This window comes from Hibiscus syriacus, unplaced genomic scaffold (assembly GCF_006381635.1).
Source record: "Hibiscus syriacus cultivar Baekdansim isolate YM2019G1 unplaced genomic scaffold, ASM638163v2 tig00116962_pilon, whole genome shotgun sequence".
Lineage (NCBI taxonomy): Eukaryota > Viridiplantae > Streptophyta > Magnoliopsida > Malvales > Malvaceae > Hibiscus > Hibiscus syriacus.
In genome coordinates this window covers 6451918-6465765 of record NW_024063488.1, presented here as the reverse complement: position 1 = coordinate 6465765, position 13848 = coordinate 6451918, and the positions used below count along the sequence as shown (strand labels likewise).

General features: G+C 37.9%; 2 protein-coding genes across 2 annotated transcripts; one reads left to right on the top strand and one right to left on the bottom strand.

The window, feature by feature from the left end:
* Window positions 1-1601: 1601 nt before the first annotated feature.
* LOC120189963 (protein MOTHER of FT and TFL1-like) lies at window positions 1602-2575 on the bottom strand. The gene is made up of 4 exons (XM_039193099.1): window positions 2327-2575; window positions 2172-2233; window positions 2024-2064; window positions 1602-1922 (listed from the first exon to the last, which is right to left on the bottom strand). Exons 1-4 carry the CDS (start codon window positions 2525-2527, stop codon window positions 1699-1701), a joined length of 528 nt encoding a protein of 175 aa, XP_039049030.1. The 5' UTR covers window positions 2528-2575; the 3' UTR covers window positions 1602-1698.
* Window positions 2576-3948: 1373 nt separating this feature from the next.
* Window positions 3949-4724, top strand: LOC120190550. Its single transcript, XM_039193614.1, has 2 exons — window positions 3949-4441; window positions 4495-4724. The coding sequence occupies exons 1-2, from the start codon at window positions 3949-3951 to the stop codon at window positions 4722-4724; spliced, it is 723 nt and encodes a 240-aa protein (XP_039049545.1).
* Window positions 4725-13848: the final 9124 nt, after the last annotated feature.

The following is a 13848-nucleotide window of genomic DNA, read 5'->3' as shown; positions in this document are numbered from 1 at the left end:
ACTTCTGAATCAAGTATAAGATGATTGTCGGGTGTTATTTACTGGTTGAAAGGATTGTTATATTAATTTCTCGGTTGAGTGAGAATTGTGAGAGGGTTTACGGGGAGATGACTATTTATAGTCGAGAGATGATGCTTTAAAGTCGAGAAGACCGGGTAAATTTTGCAAGGCGCGGTCCCTGCACCGCGCCTTACATTATGCATGTATGATAATTGAGCATGTGATAATTGAAAACCGCAACCCCTGCACGCGCTATAACCCTACGCGGCGTAAGGCGCGCCCTAGGGGCCGCGCTTTAGCCACTTGTGTCAACTCAGCATAAGGCGCGCTGCAGGGGGTGCACTTACCCCACGTGGCGACAGATCAGTCTAAAGCGTGCTGCAGGGGCACACATTTCTGTAAAGGATGTTAGATCGAAAAATAAAGTGTGAACGATATCTGACTGAAAATTAAAGATGAAAAAGATGATTTATCGAGCAAATCGCCCAAATACATTCCCCTTCCATTGGTATCGATATTAAAATATGCTGCTAACATGTAAATTAAGGGGAAATGTTGTTTCCAGTTTGACAAGTAATGGCAGTACAAATCAAATTTAAAGTTGCATGTACTGCAACTCGTTTATGACCTTGTTCTGCAACTCGTTTATGACCTTGTTCTGCAACATATACACACTGACAAACACATCGCATGCCTGAAGATGCTTGGATCTTTTAAATTGAACTGAATCAAGCCTATGGAGATCCCCAGAAGGAATAACATCATTGAGTGCAGCGTTGATGAATTCTGTTACTTTCTGAGATGAATTCGTCAGCGTTGCATTCAATCATGTTTTTTTAGTTCCGGAACAAATGCATATCAAAACTCAAAGATTCAAGAGAATTATAAATGCTCCAGGCTTTGTCTCTCCTTGTTAATTAGCTTCCGCCCCCCCAAAAAAAATTTGGAAAATTGAAACCTTTGGAGGAACTCTTCATTATTTTATAGAATCCAGAGACCATCAGCTCTTATCTTTTATAGGTTTTCCAGGTCTAAAAATAGATGCCAAGTGTAAACTGTACAACTAGTCTGATGATTTGATGACTACCCCAATACCATTAATTGGTGTTGAAATCAGGCAGCATGCAAGATTGGAACCAGATATAAAGGGCCCCTCGACTGCTACAGAGTCTTATCTCTTTGGTCTCTCGAAACCTGGATAAGTTTCCCATATTTTATCATTGTCCCTGTCCCTTTGTTGAGGTGACAGATCGGTTTTCCAGTTCAAAGCCATGAAAATTATACTGTACTAGCAACGGTGTCCGACTTGTAATAATTTACGGATTATCTAAAGCATATACATTCAATTATGTTTACATTACTGCTGATATGATATGATTGCATCACATTCAAACTATTCCAGCATGGATACAGAGCCTGATCAATAATGGAACTTGACATTTAAGTTGAATACTTGATCAATCGGTTACTTTGGCATTGCCCAAATCCCATCTCATCACGAAATGTATATTGTCAATACAAGCAATAACACAAAATTCACTTTTTTAAGATTCTCACTTCAATCAAATTCAAACAAAATGACTGAAATTTCGTACATACGTATAAACACACATACAGACAGACAACAAACACCATCTATTATGTAACTTCTAAAAGAATGTATCACCAGATGTACCCAATAGACTGTAAGCTATGAGCTTAACGTTTCTTCACAGCTGATTCCTTCTGTGAGTTGAAATACACTGCAGCAACGGGAAGCCCCAGCCTGTTTTGAGAAGCAAAGCGGCGAGTGCTGAAGTTGGCACGAACATCCGCCACTTCAATTCTTCCTTCCATGGCTCCTTCCTGCTTAAAGAGTGCCAAAATATAGCGATGAATCCCTGTAGGAGGTTGTGGTCCCATGTAAGCCACCAACTCTCTTCCTGTATTACATGAACATTAAGATGTTGTTTTAAATGAATTTGAATCTCTATGCCCTGATAAGGATTGAGGTGTAAGAAGCAGATCAACGGCAAAGCTATACCTTTGGTAGCATCATGTCCCTCAGGAATATCTACAACAAGCCTGCAACATAAACATTAATTTTTACCAAATTTTACCATGTAAGAACTAAACTCTCCCACTCTTACAGATGCAGTAGCAGAGATAAGCATAAAATGGCTTATAATTACCAATGAAGCCACTCTCTCAATCGAGGTTCGCTTGGACTTGGAGCATCAGGATCAACCATAACCTACAAATTATCACCAAAACAAAGTACTCGGTTTAAGTCACTGCAAAATTATGTGTAAGAAATTTGAAAAAGAAGTTTGAAAGAATTGCATACGAGAGTGTATAAATTGGAAGAAAGTGGATGACCAAGAATTTGGACACGAGGTTTATCAGCAGCAACAGATGGCTTGATGTCACATCCCTTGGTTACTTGCTTGCTGCCGTACTGGACAGTGAACTCCGATGCCGGAGTGAACATGTCGAGCACATCTCCGATCACTCCGCCTACAACCAGTGTCCCAACGGACCGCGCCATAGTGTACTAGACTAGATATTTGTGTTTTGTCTGATTGAATTAGTCAAATTTATACAGTTATGGAATATCCCCTTTCGGTTTGCAAAGTCCAAGTTCCTTTTGGGGTAACAGTAAGTAACGAAGTGAAATTGGACAATTGGGATTTTCCGATGACTGACACGTTGAGGGACAACTTTGGTGAACTTTGCACGTTGCCTTGTCCACGATTGAAAGTGCCAGGCAGACACGTGTTGGTATTTTCGGCATGAGTGGGTCATCTGCCGGCAACCGAATTCATCAGATTGACTGAAGTATCCTCTAATGTATTTCTTAATTACAACACTTGTTTTCTTGTGGTTGCTGTTGTTTATGCCAAGTCTCAAGGGTCAGGTAGACATTCCATTATTATCAGACCTAAAAGCTTTAGGTTGAAAACCATTAACAAAGAATTGGGTTCAAGTGTGCAAAAACTACAATCGAATCACTAAAGGAAAAGTGGGGAATTCATGTTGGCCGACATTATTGTTTAGTATGCGAAGGCTGCATAAAAGCAAGTAAGATCAACATCATCAACCATATATTTTAATGGCAAAACACAGTATTAGGTGGCATAATCAGATGCATTAATGGCCTTAGTCAAATGGATAATGGAGAAGTTTGTATGGATCATTTATAATATCCATCATTGGACGCTTCCGGTAACCATATATATATATATATATTGGATAATTGCAATATTATTACCCAAAGAAAACAGGAACACCTGCTACAAAAGGAGCACCAAGCAGACAAACCCTGCTGTACATCAAACTAAACAACAAACAAATCCAAAATCCAAATGCTTTCCACAATCAAATAACCTGGAAAGAGAGAAATCCCTATACAAAGTATACCCTCTATACAACCACTCAATTTATACTCCATGCCAACCCCAATCTACTATTAACTCCTCCCTTACTGACCGAGACTCCCATCAGTCTCAATCGAACCTCCTCCCTTAGTTCCCCAATTAACCTTTCAGCATTCTTCCTAATCCCACCAAATACTAAGTATTCCGTTCCTTCTATATATGACAAATATAAGCACTCCATGCAACCTTCAGCAGAATGGAAAGAAAAGAACTACCATTGAGTTTGGTGACTGCCCAGTGAACCTCCTGCCTCCAAGTTCCCACTCTCCTCAGCAACTGAAAAAGACTCGGAATGCCCCCCAAACAATCAATTAATTTGATTAAACTAAAATAAGAAGGAAAGCCTAAACAATTGCACTTTGACTTCTTGAATATTATTTTGTTCAGTTATATTGATTCTGAATATAAGATTAGTTGGGTTAATTTTTTATATACAAAAATTAAGTTCGATCAAATATTAACCCCTGATTTTAAGAAATATAAGCTCTCTAATGCACTCATAGTTCGCCTTCTTGGAAAGGCCATTGGTTATATGGCATTGGTAAATCGGATTCAGAGCCTATGGAATCCTGCTGGAAAGCCGTTAGTTGTGGATCTAGAGAATGATTATTTTCTGGTACGTTTCAAGAATGAGGAAGACTATTCACGTGTGCTTATGGGTGGTCCGTGGATGATCTACGGAAGTTATTTGATAGTGCAACCATGGGGTAGACTGTTCTCTACCTTAGAAGACCATCCATCTCAGATTATTGCATGGGTAAGGTTACCGGGACTCCATTATCGTTACTATACTAGGAGCTTGTTTCGTATTCTTACCGGAGTCATTGGTAAGGTGGTAAGAGTTGATTATAATACGTCTGACGGAAAGCGTGGAAAATTTGCGCGGATAGCAGTGATTATTGATCTAACTAAGCCTCTTGTAGCTGGAATTAAACTTGATGGGCATCTCCAAAGAACTGAATATGAAGGATTACCGACTATATGCCTCAATAGTGGAAAATATGGGCATCCTAAGGAAGTTTGCGGTGAGATTGGGGCTGGTATCACAACTTAAGTTGTGCAATTGAATGGTGAAAAGCCGGTGTTGTCGAGGATAATCCGTTTGGTCCATGGATGCAAGCTACCCGTCGTGGAAGGAAGATGAACCTGAATAGGAAAGATGAGACAACTTCTAAAGAAAACTCTGGAATTGAGGGAGTTAGCAGTAAATCCAGATTTGATGTTCTCTCTAATGATGCTAATTTGGAAAATGAAGTCAAGTCTTCAATTCACCCCAATAATCAAGGGATTTTGGGTGCAAAACTATAGGAAATCACAAACTTTGAACTCTAAAGCAAAAAATGGAAAGACTATTAAGCCTGGGAAAGAAAATAATGACGTGTTATTAAGGCATGAATTGGTGGAGGTGGGTCAAGATGATGCGGAGTCCAGCGGCCAGAAGTCTAACTCTATTAGAGTGGGAAATCAAGTAAAAATAAATCCATGGAGACCATGCAAGTGATGGCCACCACAATTAAGGGAGGTAACCATACTGCTGTTCGATTTCCTGCGGAGGGTGCAAAAATTCAACGATCAATATCAGTTCCGAAGACAGCAAAGTTAAAAGGGATTAGTATTGATAACCACTCGGTTGGCTCAAAGAATGTAGTGGCCATGAAAGATAAATCAGAAAAAGATTTTAAGTCGAAGAAACAAAGTGAAGAGAAGAAAAATAATCATCCGATATTAAGAGAGTGGATTGAAGCAATGGCTAGTGAGTTGGATAAACCACCTTTAATTAAAGAGAAGAGTGCTTTTAAGGAACTTGATGGTGGCAAAGGCACTGCAGATTGTGTCGAGTGGATTGAGAATAATGTGTTTGAGGCCACGAACATGGCCGTTGATCAGGCTTAACCCTCTCTTGCCTTAATTTTTAATGGTTAAAGTTTTATTCTGGAATGTGCAGGGTGTTTTAGGCCTTGCTTTCAACCGTTATTTCTCGCTTGTTCTAAATCCCAAAGACCAGACATTGTTGCACTTTTGGAAACTCGTGTTAGTGGAATTAAAGCAGACAAGTTTATCAGGGAAATGGGTTTATCTAGTTCTTATCGAGTGGAAGCGAATGGATTTTCTGGAGGAGTTTGGATTCTTTGGAATGACAATGTGAACATTGATGTGGTGGCTGTTTCGTCACAATTTGTCCATGTCTTGTGTGGACATGGATTGAATAATAATAGATGTGCAATTACTTTTGTCTATTCAAGTCTAGATGCTATGAAAATAAAACAAGTGTGGGACAAACTTCATAATTTTGACCCGGGAAATAACATACCATGGGTCTTGGGAGGCGACTTCAATACTATTTGTGACCGTAATGAGAGGGTAGGAGGCTCCAATCGAAGATCAGGGGAAAGCCCAAATTTTTGTAATTTTTTGTTTGATACTGGTCCCCATGATTTAGGTTTCGAAGGACCAGCTTTCACTTGGGCGAGAGAATCTTTAATGCAGACTTGACCGATGTGTGGGCAATAATGCTTGGTTAGCTAAAATGCCAAATTCCAGGGTGATACATCTTGAAAAAATTGGTTCAGACCATCGACCAATTTTGTTAATCTCCAATGATGATCATGTTCCATTAGGTGAGAGGCCCTTTCGCTTTATTGCCGCAAGACAATCTCATCCCACTTTTAAAGATCTCCTAAAGAAGGTGTGGCGTAGAAAGTTGGGGGGTAACGATAATTTAAAACGGTTCACTATTGAAGCTAAAAACTGGAACAAGGAAGCATTTGGTCACATTGGTTGCAGGAAAGCTCTCCTTTTGGAACAAATTAGGGGTATGGAAAATGCGTTGGAGGGTTCACTACTGCAAAAATGGCTTGTTGCGGCGTTTTTTTTACTTATAACGGCGTTTTTAAGCGCCGTTAAAAACACCTACGGCGTAAAGATAAACGCCGCTAAAAATAGCGCCGCTAAAGTTTGCGGCGTTTTTCAACAAAAAAACGCCACAATAGGTGACAACATATAGCGGCACTGCAAAAGGTATTGATATTTAGCGGCGTTTTGCAGAAAAACGCCGCAATAGGTGTTGATATTTAACGGCATTTGGCAGACAAACGTCGCAATAGGCGTTGATGTTTAGCGGCGTTTTCTTCACAAACGCCGTAGTAGATGTTTATTTTTACCGGCGTTTTTCCTACAAATGCCGCAGAAGATGTTGATATTTAGCGGCGTTTTCCTACAAACGCCGCATAATATGTCTTGAGATTTAGCGGCATTTTCGTCGAAAACGCCGCAATGTCTTGAGATTTCGCGACGTTTTTATCACAAACGCCGCTAAATGTATGGTATATTGCATCATTTTTTGTTACAAACGCCGCTAAATAACACAGAATTTAACAATTCTAAAAATTATGCTTAATACCCCAAATCTGTTTTTTCAACCTGTTCCATTATCCAACAAACAAAACAGCAATAACATCAAATCCAATATAATAAATAAAAGTTTTCATTAACGTAATATAAGTTAAGTTAAACACGGTTCAGTAACATTAACATAATGCTCATAACATAAATGAGGCTACGATGGTGGATTCTGAGGTTGCGTTGTTTGTATCATCAGCATCATATCATTGAGTCGTTTTTCAAATTCTTTACATCTCTGCTGATATATTACTTCTCTCTGTTCTGCCGCTACCTCTATCTGTGCTGCCATTGCTTCTCTCTCTGCTTCCGCTGCTTCTCTAGCTGCTTCCGTTGCTGCTCTCTCTGCTTCCCTTGCTTCATTTTCCACTTTCAAGTTAGCCATTTGTTGATCCATCTCAGCCAACTTTTCTTTTAAACGACCAACTTCTAATTGGGAAGATCGAGACTGTGATGACATGTACTGTGATGAACTGGATCCAAAATATTTGGTGGGAGTAACGAATGATCCTTGACAGTGCACCCGACCATATCTTTCAGGACCCAAAACGTCATTAATAGCTTGGTTTTCAATGTCATCATCATTAACAATACCTTGACTCGAAGCAGTAGCATGATACTCTGCCCTTTTCTCCCTCAATTTTTCCTAATAATAAAGTGAATAATTAATTAAAATAAAAAATATCATGGTACAAATATAAATAAAGTCAGGTAAATTTAAAACATCTACCCAATAAACGTACCATAATTTCTGCAGCGTCAGCAGTCATAGGAGTGCCATCATTCTTCGTATGTGTCATGTCGAAGAGTTAGATTCGACCAACTTTAGAACCGGATGTATTTTCCTACAATGTACCATAATGTAATTACTATGAGTTAGTATGTACATGGAATACAAAAAAACTATTTCAATAATCTATAATACCTCCTCATGAGCTATACAAGCAAAGCTCTTCGATCCAGCCGTGTGCGTAAACTTTTGTTGTTGCCTGCTAGCAACACCAACATGCTCTCGGTCCTACAATGTAAAACAACCACTTATAATGATGATTTAAATTTTGTTATAAGTATTTATGAAAAATACATCATACTTGTCCTTTTTGAGAACTCCAAAATCTGACTGCATCTTCCCATTGGTACCTGAGCATTCCTCGTGGGACTGTTTGCAACTTCTCTTCATGGCTGAGATCATTCTTGAAGTATTTCTTCTTTAAGGAGATCTTGTGGTCCCTCCATCTCTTCCCTAACGCTTGCTTCACATAATCGTCAGAGACCTCTAAAACAAATATCTCCTATACAGCAAATAAGTGTGCACCGTAAGTTTAAATTAGTATTGAATTTATATAGAGTATCTATTATAATGACATTATTACCTTAACAAAATCCAACGCTTGATTTTTGTTACTATTAGGCATTTTGCGCCATGACTCATAATTGATCGGTAACAGATTCACATTACATCCAACTATGCCTAAGTAACCTGCTAGAAGACGTGATTCTGGGCCAATAGGTTGACCGGCATCGTTTCTTGAAACTTTGATACGATGCCCAGGAGAAAGTTGGTATAATTCCTTTAAAGTTGTCGTCCTCGAGTCTTGCGCGTTTCAGCATTTTCAACTATATAAGAAATTATTAAATGTCAGTTTTGAAAATGAACAAAGTAGTAAATAAAGTTTCGAAGATTACCTTGAATTTCTACTTCTTCAACAGTTTCAGGAACTTCGAAAGACTCAGGTGCATTTGTTTCCTCGTTATTTCTTTCTTCATGGTCTTCAGAAGCTCGAACAACCTGCAAATCAGATATTTTTCTCCTCGGCATTATATCTGTAATAAACAAACATGAGTAATAAACAAACATGAGTAATAAAAAACGATTTAATTAATGAATACATTGAAAGACAACATGTTAAGGGTTATAACATTATAAATAAATAAATGAAGATATAAAATCGTACAACAGTCTTATGTAATGTCAGTTGTCATAAATATCTTCATCAACGTCCTCCCGAACCCATTGAAATTGTGTTGTATTACTGATAGTTTCATCTAAGTTTTGTGGTAGTAGAGGTAAACACTCTGATCTTGTTTCAATGTCATCTCTACTTCCAGCCCCGATGTCTATCAAGTCTCTGGGAGTATTTCGAAGCACAACATACCAACCGTCATCCATTGGATCGTGACAATAAATACTTGTTTCACTTGAGAGGAAAATACATATGGTTCATCCATCAAACGTTGACCCGTGTGAATTAATCGAGAGAAATTCACCATTGAAAACCCGAATTTATCTCTTTTTATACATCTGTTTACATCAACCCAGTCACACCAAAACAACACAACCTTTCGTTTTCCATAATAATCTAACTCAATAATGTCCGTAAGATTTCCATAATAATCGACCTCTCCATCCTACGAATTATTGTCCCTTACAGTAGCATAACTTGTAGTTGATGAGGTAACTACGGCTCCACAATTTTGTGTCCTCCTTAATTTTTCATGAGATTTCGTGTGAAACCTGAACCCATTAATGAGGAAGGCATTATATCTTTTAACTATTCTATTCGGACCTTGAGAAAGCCATTTAACTTCTTCACTAACTTCTCTCATACTCCAAACCTATTACACATGAATGGTGAATTAATTTGCATTGATGTCGATATAAAAAACAAGACATATATTATTTATAAGTGTTTCATAAGATTTAGTTGCTTACCGTCTGGCCTAACCATTCATGAAAAGTTTCTGTGAATAACTTATGTAGCTCTCGCTGATTTAATCTTCGGGAGCGTGCTCGAGATCTCAATACTTCTTTAAACTCACTATAAAGAATATTATGTCGTTAAAAATTGATAAATATAAAAGATAAAGAGATTTCATTAGGATTGGGTCCGAAAGACTTACGTGCGAAAGTGATCTATTGAATCGTGATGGAAAAGAACATATTGGTGTGCTTGTACCCAAGACGTGTCATCTAAATGTGCAATTTCAACTTTCCCTAATGGTTGACCATAACTTCCAAACAAATAATGTTGAGTTAAGTCATCAGTACCTAACTCATCATTTCGATTTGGTCTATTCCATCTTGTTTCAACATGTTCCAAATATCTAGAGCAAAATGTCATACATTCCTCTGCCAAATACCCTTCAGTAATTGATCCTTCCGGATAACGCTTATTACGGCAATAAGACTTCAACTTGCCCAAGAACCTATACAGAAAACAACATACTACGTAAATACATTTTATTCAAATGTATAATTAGTAGTAATTTGAAACGTGTAATTCAATTAACACCTCTCTATAGGGTACATCCATCGATAGAAAACGGGACCACCAACTCTTGCTTCGTGAGGAAGATGAATTAACAGATGCACCATAATTGTGAAGAATGAAGGCGGAAATATCTTCTCCAAGTTGCATAAAGTCAAGGCAACTCGATCTTGTAGTTTATCAAGTTCTTCAACCATTAGAACTTTCCCACATATGGCTTTCATTATATTATAAAGTTCAATGATACAAGACGTCACCTTACTCGACATGCAACCGCGAACAGCTACTGGTAGTAAATCTTGCATTAATATGTGATAATCATGAGACTTTAAACCATAAAGTCTTCGATCTTTAACACTAAAACATCGAGAAATGTTTGATGCATACCCATCTGGGACCTTTATATCCTTCAACATCGTGCAAAACACTTCTTTTTCTTTCTTCGAAAGAGAAAAAACAGAAGGCGGCAAGATATTTCTTCCATTCGGACGTAATTGCGGATGAAGATCATGTCGAATTCCCATGTCCACTAAGTCAAGTCGACTCTTAAGATTATCTTTAGATTTTCTGCCATCATTCAGAATGGTCCCGATAATATTCTCACAAACATTCTTCTCAATATGCATTACATCAAGATTATGTCTCAAAATCTGCTTTTTCCAATAAGGCAACTCGAAGAATATACTCCTCTTTTTCCACAAGTCTACCTCATTTGGATCATCCTCTTCATCAGACTCATCATCAGTTTGTTCGTCAACTTCAAGCTATTCATTGACCTATTTTGCCTTTTTCTTTGATCGTGTACTAGTTGGTTGATTCATCTTTCCATAAGTAAAATTGATATTTTCAACATTCTGAATATTTCAGAGCCGGTTGTTTGGTCAGGAGCATTTCGAAACTCTTCATCACCATCAAACATATTCTTTTGACATCTAAATCTATGATTATCACTTCGTAACTTGGAGTTAGAACTGAAGGATGAGGTCGATTTAGTTCTCCAATAGGAAAAAAAGCTTATGGTACCAGAAATCTCGATCAGAATGGATTGAGAATGGAGATTGAAACACTTATTTTTTTCACCGTGCTACTATGGTTAGGAGAAGGAAAAATCATATTCATAGACTTAAGCTTGAAGATGGGTATTGGTGCGAGGATAAGGTCATACTTCGTGAAAAGGTGGTAGCGTTCTTTGCAGGATTATTTACTAGTCAAATGGGTACTTTGGAGCAGAATCACTAGGGATATTTTCATAAATTCAATGAGATAGAACTAAGAAAACTCACTTATAACATAACTGTGGAGGAGGTGCGACAAGCAATTTTCAGTATGAGTCCGCTCAAAGCACCAAGAGTAGATGTATTACCTGCAGCATTTTACCAAAAGAACTAGGATGTGGTGGGATCATGCGTGACTATTTTTGTTCAAAAAATATTTGTAGGTGAGCATTTTGCAGAAGGGATTAATAGCACATTCATGGTTCTTCTACCGAAAGTGGAGGTGCTTGAAAGTGTGTATCAACTATGGCCTATCAGCTTATGTAAGGTGTTGTACAGAACTGTGTCTAAGATTATTGTGAAACGTCTTAAACCTTTTCTTCCTAAGTGGGTAAAGTTGAATCAGTCTAGCTTTGCTCCAGGGAGAAGCATTATTGATAATATTATCATTGCACAAGAGATTATCCCTTCAATACGAAAGAAGTTCGGTAAGCATGGTTGGATGGCGATAAAAAGTCGATTTGGAAAAAGCTTATGATAGACTTGAGTTGTGCTTCATCGAGGATACACTAATTGAGAAGGGCTCCTGTCACCCCTAATTTTTAATGAAATGATATATTTAAATTAATACTTTAATTCTAGGGGCTAAATCGAATTTTTTTAAAGTATTGGGGGTCAATTTGCAAACTATCAATGCTTTAGGACCTTAAGCCCAAAATTTCCCATTCAATTGTGGCTACCAATGTTAAAAATCTAGGAATTACAAAAATAAAGATGAGAGCATTATTGATAATATTATCATTACACAAGAGATTATCCATTCAATGCGAAAGAAGTTTGGTAAGCATGGTTGGATGGCCATAAAAGTCGATATGAAAAAAGCTTATGATAGACTTGAGTGGTGCTTCATCGAGGATACACTAATTGAGAATGGCTCCTGTTACACCCCTAATTTTTAATGAAATGATATATTTAATTTAATTATTTAATTCTAGGGGTTAAATCAATTTTTTTTTTGAAGTATTGGGGGCCAATTTGCAAACTATCAATGCTTCAGGGCTTTAATACCGAAATTTCCCATTTAATTGTAGCCACAAATGTTAACATTCTAATAAAGATGGCTAAAGAGGTTTGAACCAGTGACCTTGAGGTTATGGTCACTCATACCTTAGCAATCTAAGCTATGGCACTATTGATGAATAAAATAAGAAAAATATCTTATGTAATGACCTGGATCGGTTTATAATACCAAAGCCATTCCCCCATTTCAGAAATAAAAAACCTAATCCCCAAAATTTCCCTAACCATAAACCATCGGCCCCTTCACTGAACCACCACTGCTCGGCCTTCATTGAGTGTGTCGTCCCCATCAATCGGCTCGCCAACGTCCTCCGACCAAAACCCGAGCCTCTTTACATTGAACACGCGCCGTTTGCCGTAAAATTCATCGTAAAGATTCATCAAAAAACCAAACCTATGTTGTTGAAATTCGTCGATTGTCGCCAATCTAGCCTATCTCACTACTACTCTCATTGGCTTCCCTGACGTCGTGCGATTGAAACCCAAAAGTTTTGGTCATCCGTTGTCGTGCCATCGCCGTTCGCCGTGGTAAGACTTTCGGCCACCTTAATTTCATTTTTCCATAGAGATATTGGTTTGATTTTGAGTTAAATTGGGTTAGAAATGTTAAGTTACAGCTTGTGGAGTGATCGAGCCACCTCAACGGCCCCCATCATCGCCTTACGTGCCGCCACACGCCGTCGGTGCGCATGGGGCTTCTCGACCGACCCGAAAAGTTATAGATCCGGTCTAGTCATATCAAACCGATCCAAACAGACTCGAATAGAGTCAACTCGACTGAGTCAACCCGTTGATTTTGATCGAACATAACCGTTGATTGTTGACATGATCATTGACTTTGACTAGACTTGACTTTTACCTTGATTAGCGTTGACTTTGACCAAAAAATCAAATTTTTTTAAAGTCATATTTTATGTTTTTGACGTCATGAGTATGAATACGAAGCCCGTTTTGCTAAATTTGAACCCACAATCCTCCAAAATGGCCATTAAATCCGAACATGCATACGTATTTTATTTAATTAAATAGACAAGGATTAATTCATGTGTTATTATTTGAAGGTACTCATGACTTTCTAGATCTTTCGACAACTCAACCCAGCTCCTCTCGATTCATTCGACCCTATGAGCCAGTGATTACCCGTATGATTCGTAAACCCTAAGAATATTCAAATTAAAATATTTTTCGATAATAACTTTGTTGCATTATGAATTAGGTTCGAGCACTGCTGTAGAGTGTGGCAAGGGAGATGCTCAATAGACTTGTCGATTGATCCTTTTTTTGCTATATGATTGATTTATCTGTTTTGAAATGTGATTTATCGAAGTTACTTATTTATTGAATCTTTTAATTGCTTGATATTATGATTTACTGGTTTACTATTTATGAACTATGGATGTTTGATATGTTATTTGTTACTTATTTTCACTAGAATATATGATTATACCGATTTATGGATCATGGAATTTA